At 35.3% G+C, this 9,779-nt stretch overlaps 1 protein-coding gene across 1 annotated transcript in view; it reads right to left on the reverse strand.

Moving 5' to 3' along the window:
• Nucleotides 1-5,797, reverse strand: part of col17a1b (collagen, type XVII, alpha 1b) — a 25,350-nt gene extending 19,553 nt beyond the window's left edge. Inside the window, exons 1-8 of the mRNA XM_053621561.1 lie at nt 5,650-5,797; nt 4,105-4,165; nt 3,706-3,753; nt 3,396-3,503; nt 1,096-1,359; nt 904-951; nt 395-424; nt 130-177 (exon numbers count right to left, since the gene is read on the reverse strand). Coding sequence (XP_053477536.1) covers nt 130-177; nt 395-424; nt 904-951; nt 1,096-1,359; nt 3,396-3,503; nt 3,706-3,753; nt 4,105-4,159 — 601 coding nt within the window. The 5' untranslated portion in view covers nt 4,160-4,165; nt 5,650-5,797. The remainder of the gene's footprint in view (nt 1-129; nt 178-394; nt 425-903; nt 952-1,095; nt 1,360-3,395; nt 3,504-3,705; nt 3,754-4,104; nt 4,166-5,649) is intronic.
• Between the last annotated feature and the right edge of the window lie 3,982 nt (nt 5,798-9,779).

A 9,779-nucleotide genomic window follows, 5' to 3' on the forward strand; every position in this document is an offset into this window, starting at 1 on the left:
ATATATTTGTATATTAATATGTATGTATGTATGTATGTAGACACTTAAGAGAAATTGTTCTGTGTGAAATTTGAATGGAAACTTCTTGCAACTTGGATAAAAACATGTACATTTTGGAAACAAACTTACATTTGGTTGATGGAGATGCACTCTGTAATCTGACCCTGATTTCACTCTCTATTGAAAAAGACATAATTGGATTAGGTGCTGACAGATAATTACACAAATTTCTTTATGTCCCTTTTCTTTTCGTTCCCCATCCAATAGTGCGTCTAAACACACAAATGAAATTCATTGAAAAAAGAAATACAGTTTAGTTAAACTGTATTGTAGAGGTAACAAAATTTAACCTAAGATATTCAGTAATGGTGTATACATATTCAGAAATAATTACCTCTGGTTTGGGACCTTCCTCTAGATGAGCCTATGGAAAAGACATGACAATTTTGAAGTTATTTCAAGAAATGCTTTTCTTTATTTGTTTATTTATTACCACCAGTTCTGATCAGTATAGTACATTCTCATATATGAATGTACTGCAGCACCAGTCTAAATGCATGAATGTAAACAAACACACACATTTTTAAAATACTGGCCATGCAAAGGCACTGGCCATAAAGCTTATTACATGACTATGTTAGTGCCCATATGGAATATGGAATGTAACATAGCAACAGAAGATATTTGGATGTTACTATCTTTTTCTCCCAATGAGAATACACTCTGTTATGTTCACATGAATCACTGGCCAAAAATCTTTTACTATTATGCACAATGGACCCGAGTCTCTTCTGTACTTTAACCCAAGCATTTACTGAGTGTGCCCTTACAGCAATCAGGGTGTGTACCCACTAATGATTTCTTAATTATTAAAATACACATTAAATATAAAAGGGTTCTAACCATAGTCCTTCCTCGTGAGCTCTGGTGATGAGTTGGCGCTTGAACTTCCTGTAGATAAAAATCATCAGAATGGGCTTACTGTCAAGAACGGTGAAGTAAAAGTTTTACGCCCCCCCCAATAGTTTTATGTAAACTGAACATACATCTCAACAACATGACTGTACACTGTGTAAATTAAATCGTTACACTCACCGTCATAACCTCCTGAGTGACTGATGGTAGTTTTTCTCTCCATGAAAAGGGGGGAGTGACTAACTGAGGATGATGAACCTTGTGTCCTTCTCAATCCTCCTGAGGAGCTGGACCTGCTCTTTGACCCAGAGTCTTTTCCAGATACACTTTCAAATCCTGTACTGCCTCCACGTCCCCCTCCACCTTTGCTGTTCCCAGTGGAGTCATCACCAATAAACAGGCCATAATCTAACACTGATCCTCCTGCATTCACACCCACTGAGGCTGATGGAGAGGAGAAAATTCACTTCAAAAAGTAATCTACACGCCAAACATATTTATAGTATATAGTACTTTTTAGACAATAGGATTTGTAGTTTATCTTATCTATAGTCTTGTATTGAACATTTTAACACTGAATGCAGTTATTAATCGCATTAGCTAATACTAAGAAATTAACTAGATATTGTGAAATCAATTTTCTTTTCACTGCAAATGGGGGGAAAATAGACCAGTGTTCCATCAAATATCTAAATCTTCCTATGTAAGGACTTACATGATGCTCATGTAGATAATATTACTAGGATAGCCTTCTTTCATCTCAGAAATATTTCTAAAATAAGAAACATATTGTCACTACATGATGCGGAAATACTAGTTCATGCATTCGTCACCTCTAGATTAGATTACTGTAATGCCTTACTGTCTGGATGTTCCAGTAGGAATATAAATAAGCTCCAGTTAGTCCAGAATGCAGCTGCTAGAGTCCTAACTAGAACTAGAAGGTACGACCATATCACACCGATATTATCAATACTGCATTGGCTCCCAGTAAAATCTCGCATTAACTATAAAATACTTTTATTAACCTATAAAGCACTAAATGGTCTCGCGCCACAATATCTAAGCGACCTTTTGGTTTTATATAATCCGCCACGCCTACTTAGATCAAAAGATGCAGGCTATTTGACGGTACCTCGAATAGTGAAGGCTACAGCAGGGGGAAGAGCTTTCTCTTATAGAGCCCCACAGTTATGGAACAGTCTTCCTATTAGTGTTCGGGACTCAGACACAGTCTCAGTGTTTAAGTCTAGGCTTAAAACGTATTTGTTTACTCAAGCCTACCCTGACTAGATTCTGTTCTACTACTTCGCAGTCATAATTATCTTTTTTCTCCCTCTCTCCTTTCGCCGAGCCCCACATGAATTTATGGAGATACTAGAGATCCAGATCCTTTCTGCCTCTGGATGGAGCTCAAATCTTCTCTAATTCCAGACTGCTGGGACTACGGCTGCTCCTAAGGCCATACAGACTTCATATAAATCCATAATGAACTTTTTCACACTATCTGTTGTTACCCAGATGAGGATGGGTTCCCTTCTGAGTCGGGTTCCTCTCAAGGTTTCTTCCTCTTAAAACATCTTAGGGAGTTTTTCCTTGCCACCGTCGCCACTCAGTGGCTTGCTCAGTTGGGATAAATTCGCACCTTTAATATCTGTATACCATGTTGATATTTCTGTAAAGCTGCTTTGAGACAATGTCTATTGTAAAAAGCGCTATACAAATAAAATTGAATTGAATTGAATTGAATTTATTGTACACTCTCGAATTTTGATGGGACTCTAAATTAGTTCTTTATAAAGTGCACTTGTAAGTTAATGTAGGTCTATGTTTGTCTTGCTGTTCCTAATGGAATTCTTAACAATATGCATTAATCAGCCATTGGACAAATATACTGTATGTTGAGTGCCAGAATTGCTTAATCAAAATGATCCAGATAGACCTTTTGCAATTATATGTAGTGGTTTTTGTTTGTTTGTTTGTTGTTTTTTTAAAACCAGTAAAATTAAATTATAGGTGGTAAAAGTTTAGTATAATATATAATTTCACAGTTTCCAGAAGGTTTCCGATAAAGCTGTACAAGTGAGTGTTTCTGAGGTTGTATTGAAACCAGACATACATGTACGAAAAACTGGATATATAACTGAGTGACTGACTGTTGTTTTTCTCTCCAAGAACACAGGGAGGTGGGTAATGGAGGAGGATGAACCTCACTGGATATCATATTTGGTGCAAAATCCTTTTTTTTTGGTGACACTTTTCCCCTTTTGCAACACCATTAAAGATCCCATCACAGGTAATGTCACAAACAGTAGATAAGGTTGTGTTAAAAACACTATTTACTGTTAACATTTTTTAATATAAAAAAATAAGGGTGAATAAACACCCTCAGTGGTGAGTCATCTCCTCCAGGGTGTCGTTGCATTATTTTACAGTAATTATTCATTTAAGATTGGGAAAAGACTGCTGTAAAGTCTTACAGGATGGGAAGTAGGAGGTGCTGCTGTTTTGGTTTAGAATATTCTTCTCAAAGCCGTTTCCCCAAGAGCTGTTACTCATGCTCTTACTGCTAGATCCACTGAAGCCCTCTAATGGAGAGAGAACAAACACACACACACACACACACACACACACACACACACACACACACACACACACACTTTACTATACACTGTTTCTCTGCTTATTACAGAAAATTTGTTTGGGTGAGGTGGGGTTGGGTGAGGTGGAGGGGTCATGGGATCAGTGGGTAAATGATGTTATAAATAATAAATAAATTATGTTACTTACTTGGTGGTAATGATGTGAGTCTAGTTGTCGAAATAGTTTCAGTTATAACTGTAGAAAGGGCAGTTTAGTACATGCTTTCTGATTTTAGTTTTAATTTCAGTTAGACACAGAACACATTAGCATTAAAGCTACATTAATTAAATGCCCATTTATGATAAATGTAATGCAGGGACACTACACCACCACAAGATGGCTGACTCACTTACTGACAAACAAACATGAAGACTGCGCCCTCAGGGAGCGATTAAAAGGAGAAACCAGTCATTTAAGCCATTAAAACCGGTCTCTAAATACATGTCAAAATTGTAGCCCGTGCTACATATAGTAGACTAGGTCTACTATTATTTACCAGCCTGCTCTATTATCTGTTTTTGGCTGTTTGCATTTGACCTTCCTTACCTCTCTCTCCTGAAATTCCTCCTGACTCGTCTGCTTGCCTCGTTAACACATCCATTCCATGCTAATTGGAAAAATTACAAAAAAGACTTCAGCTAACTGTCCATTGTAAATATCATACAGGCAGTGGAAGAAAGTCAGTTTCAGAAAATTAAAGTTTTATGTTCCAAAATTATAATAATAATTTGAATAATAATAATAATTATTATAACAACAACAACAACAACAACAATAATAATAATAATAAGAATAAGAATAAGAATTCATAAAAAATACCTGCACGCCATTTTGTTCGCAAGTTATACTAACTGTACTGATTGCATTTTTTCTTCTTCTTATATACATATAATTAATACACATAAGTGGAATGCATAATGTTGTAAATAGACTGCAGCACTTATTTGTCATTGATTAGCATTTACTTTGGCAGAACATCTGATAATAAACTGATGATAAAGAGCAAACATATAATGGCTGCTTACTGTAAGGACTTTCACACATATTGCACTAAAGGAGAAGTTCACCTTTTCACAACTATTCTATATTGATAATATAAAGATAAGACCAGCATGTTCCTCGATCTCACTTTTCATATAGAGAATGAAATTTCAAGAACATCAGCATCTGCCAGAATAATAGTTAAGTGTGCAATATGAATTATTGAAAATAAAAGGGAGAAGGTCCCATGTTTCATTCAAGAAGGTCCCATGTTTCATTCTAGGTTTTAACAAGAACACAAATCTTTTTTTCCCACATAGTCTTAGATTATCTTTAAAAAAAGGGAAAAAAAAACCCAGCCTTAATCATAAACGTAGGTTGAGTAGAGGACATTTTAAAAGCCACCTGTCATGTCATGTGTACAATAGCTTGAAAGAAAACAAAAGACTTCTGAATGTACTCTTTACATTTTGCCCACCGCACCCACTGTACGACCTGCCATCAAATATTGTCTCACAGATGTTTTTTCTTCTCTCATGAATTAAAAAAAATGTACACAGAATTTGAACCCTAACACGCTAAATTCTCATAACAAATTCATTATATGATCATGTTATATGGTGGTCTTGCTAGTTTCTAAGAGTTATTGACATAACTCCAAAATTATGGAAGCAACCCCAAAACATTCACATGAGTGTAATTTTCTGCAATAATGTTAGAAAAGATTACACAAGAAAAACACCTTGCACACACAGCACTTACATATTACACATTAGTTTTACTGAACATACAGCCAGAGATACTTTAAACAACCAGAAGTCTAGTGCTGCTCTAACTTTTCATAACCATCTGTCCATCAAACCATTAAAACATACATTTTAACTAACTCTACAAGTCTAAATCTAATCCAGAGATGGTGTTTTAACTATTCATGGCTTTCAGTAATAGGTACACAGCCACAAAATATTGGAAATCCTATCTGGTGTTAATAAAATGTTCAATCATACCAGTTATACTTTAAGGAAAAAAACTGTTTTGCATTTCATTTTGGATTTTTGTTTTACTAATCTACTAATGTAGATAAAAGTAAACAAACATACAGTACTTTACCTCAAGTCCAAGTGAAACTCAGGAGAAAGTTTTGATTTTTGTGCAAATAAATGTCAAATGTTCCTTGAGAAGACCAGATAGGAGTCGGTGGTTGAGTTATGTGTGAAGTTCACTCCTGCCACACAGATATCAAGTATTTATCTTTGTTCCATCTAGAACTTTTTTTTTTTTTTTTTTTTTAAATCTTCTTCCCACTTTCACCAACAAGCCTCTGCAGGACTCCAGGGCTGGGTTTTACTCAGAGCCACTCCCAAGTGTTTGGCAGGCACACACACAGACTGGCAAACTTTTGGAGAGAGAAAAAAAGCAAAACAATACCTTGGGGAGTTGCAATTCCATCCTTTATAATCATATGAAACACTACCTCTGGGCATGTTCAGATGAGAGAGGTGGAACTGAATATATTATATGTCTCAGCACCTTCCTTTGGTGAGATCCACATATTACACCTTTATACAGTTTATTTAGTCTGGATAGATAGGCATACAGGTACAAAACAAATCTTTTTTCATTTCAAAGTCATTTCAAAGTTTTCATTGTCATATTCCAATAAAATGATAGCAACAGTGTGAACTGTTCACAAATTGAATATAACCAAACTGAGATTTAAGGTCTCTTAAGGTCTCTGCATATAATCCTCTACATATGTACTGTACAATACGACTTAAAGAATAAATATGTGTGCATATTGCGGAAAGCTGATTTGAACACGAGTTTCTAACGATGTGGTCAACATTTTGTTGATATTATCAGTGTTTATAATTGCAGCCTAATTTTCAGACAAGCAAGATTTTTATTTCATCTAACTTCTTTTTATTTAATTTATTTAATTTGACACTGAGGTAATATTAATAATAATTGAGTTAATTTAAGTCTGAATTAATTGGGGTCAGCTGATACATTTCTACAGATTAGAGAACTCTTTTTACTGTTGGGGCCTAAAGGGAGTAAGATGTGAGGTAAAAATCAGAACTGGCTTGTCTCAACATTAATGCATATTTTAATGTAAGTTATACCACAGTCCTGTCGAAGTCTCAAATCTGATTGTTCAGAAATTGTTTATTAATCTTTTATAACAGCAGCTCTGACAGTAGTGCCGGCTATAATTCAAATCACAGGTTTATATTAATGCGCTTGCTCTAATGTTTTATCATTTCTATAGTAACTTACACATGGACCTGAATTGCAGACGCTTCACATAAATAGATTTTAAAAGACCTGTAATTGGTAATATGTTGATGTGTCTGTTAGGAGATAGTTGTTTAACATTTTTAGAAGGAGTCTCCAGTGTCAGTGCTTTGTAAAAGTCAAGATAATAAGAAAGTTTTCAGACAGGAGAGAGTCTTCTGGACTGAGGAATTCAGGAATACTTTTTGGTAACATGTCTTGGTAATAAGAAGGTAACACGTGGGCAGCTGTGACTCAGGTGGTAGCACGGATTGTCCACTAATCGTAGGGTTGGCAGTTCGATTCTCAGCCCAAGTGACTCCACATTCTGAAGTATCCTTGGGCAAGACACTGAACCCCAAGTTGCTCCCGATGGCAAGTTAGCGCCTTGCATGGCAGCCCTGCTACCATTGGTGTGCGATTGTGTGTGTGAATGGGTGAATGAGACACAGTGTAAAGCACTTTGGATGAAAGTGCTATATAAGTGCAGACCATTTACCATAACAAGCTGCATTTTTTTTTGTCTTATTAACTTCAACTTAAATAAGTGATCATGAGAACTAACTTGTTTCGTAGACATTCGACAACATTAAATGTAACTAAAAATCGGTACAATGTACATGCCATTTATTAATAAAAAAACAACAACACTGTAATCATTGGCAAATTGCTGTGGCATAAGAGACAAAAAAAAAATACCCCACTTCAGAACATGCTGTTATAGGAAAATAAATCAACTTTGGGCTGGTAACAGTACATTTTCTTTGCATTGAGCCACATGACACCAACCCATCGTGGATTATTTTCCTGTAACACAAACCGACATGGATTATTCCTTACATAGATAAGAGAACACATTTTTACTGCATGCATCCCTTTTGGCCTAAATGGATTTAAATATAAGGTAAAAAATTATGAATCAGAACTTGATTGCCCCAGCATTAATGCATAGTAAAATAATCAACATACTATCAAAATTAATCACCATATCTGAAAACAGCTTCAGGATTACATTTATAATAGCAACCATGTAAACACATAATACACAAGGCAATGCAGGCATTGTTCCTCTCTAGTCACCCACTTTCCCATCATCACCGACACCCACCCCACCACACCTACTAGACACAGCACATGCACATGACTCACAGAAAGAGCCTAAGCTCCACCTCATCACGTGTAAAAGCACTGAGAGACCAGATTTGTGTGTTTGTTGCTACATGGAGTCAGTAGGTGATTCACAAAAGTACAACTAACATCAGTGGAATCTCCTGAGCGCAAGTAAATGCCTGAACAGCGGTGAACAGGGAGAAGAAAAGTAAAAGTCTCAACATGAATCTTGGCAGAAAAGTTGGCATACCCAAAAACACGTACTCTCATAACTGCTTCTTTAGTTAAACTGACTTCATAAGTTGGGATAAAGGATAAGGATAATAACTATGAGTAGATTATTATCACTTAAAAATACTTCACTTGATAGAAAGTTTATGAGAAACACCATGAACTGTTTTGAATGGATGATTAACTCCCTTCAGAGAGACCACTGCAATCCTTAAAACTCCTTTTTATCTACTTCAAAGTCCTGCCTATAGAGCTGACGACACACCCAGCATCTATTATGTAAGGAGCATTGGGGTGATATTGTATCTAGGCTATTGTGTAAACCAGCCTGTTGCTGTAGTCAGACACCAAAGAACTTTTCTTTGACTACTACAGAGAAATGCACAGAGACTGCATTCACAGTACAGCAAGAGAAACAGTGTTCTTCCTATGTGACAATACACTCGTTACTTAAATAAATACATGCTTAGCATAAGTATTTATTATGATATTATCATATCTGTGTTTTCCTATAAACTACTGTACAGACACATTCATATGTGGGGCAAATGTCTGTGTCAAGCACCAGTGAATTTTTTTTTTTAATACTAGCTTTGGAAGAAACCATAAGTACTCTAAAAACCTGCAGGCAGTGAATATCTAATACACAAGTCATGGCCTGTTGTAATGTTAATCCCTGCTCTTATTTGTGCCTGAAGAAGACACAGCAAAAGCAGCATCATATTTATACTAGTTATAACAGATAAATTGGCTAGTAAAAGAAGCCCCTTGCTCTCAATTTTTTTTTAGCATGGTTCTTACATTTAAATAACAATTTCTACTGACGTGTAAGTGGTGAGAATAAGAGAAAAGAGTTTAAACTAGTTTAAATGTACAGTAATAGTTTCAGCATTAAGACAATGTAAGGCATACTGGGTTTACTATTTAAATTCAGTAACGTTTTGACTCTTGACTATGTATGTGCATAAAATAAAGCTTGGATTAGGTTTAATTTTGTAACTATGAGATTATCATTAAAAAGGTTGTTAGATCTAATTTCTGCTTCTCCAGTTTAAAATTTTAAAAATTTAAAAGATAGAACATGTAGGCTAATAGTTTTTTTTTTGCACTGTTAATTCCTAGAGTCACAAAATAACCAGTTCAAGATCCAAAGATAAACTTTTAAAGTATTTAGGACCTGTTGAATGTGATGATTCATTGAATGTGAAAGTACTCAAAAAAAGTGTTTTATTCTTAAGTAGCCTACTCTTTTTACTTTTTATTGATAAGGGATATGACTAGTGTTTAACATTGTTCGTTTTTCCATTTCCATACATAAAAAGTGTTGCTGCTGGTTTAAAATAAAACCTGGACAAAAATGTCAAGCCTGCAGTTATAGCTTTATTTTTTAACCTTGTTATAATGTTGACTAAAAACACATTTTTCAGTAAACCAAAGTCAACCGAACACTGTATTAAGGCATGTCAAAATAACATTACAAGTTTTTTAAACTATAAAAACTCCATCAGCTGAATTAAAGAGTACAAATTGGGAAACATGACCTTACTCAGTAAATTAAGTGAACTACTTTGGTTAAAAGTTGAGTAAACTCCAAAAAGCTGTGCAGCAAGTTGCCTTGAAAT

The sequence above is a fragment of the Ictalurus furcatus genome, chromosome 3 (assembly GCF_023375685.1).
Source record: "Ictalurus furcatus strain D&B chromosome 3, Billie_1.0, whole genome shotgun sequence".
NCBI classification, from domain to species: Eukaryota; Metazoa; Chordata; class Actinopteri; order Siluriformes; family Ictaluridae; genus Ictalurus; species Ictalurus furcatus.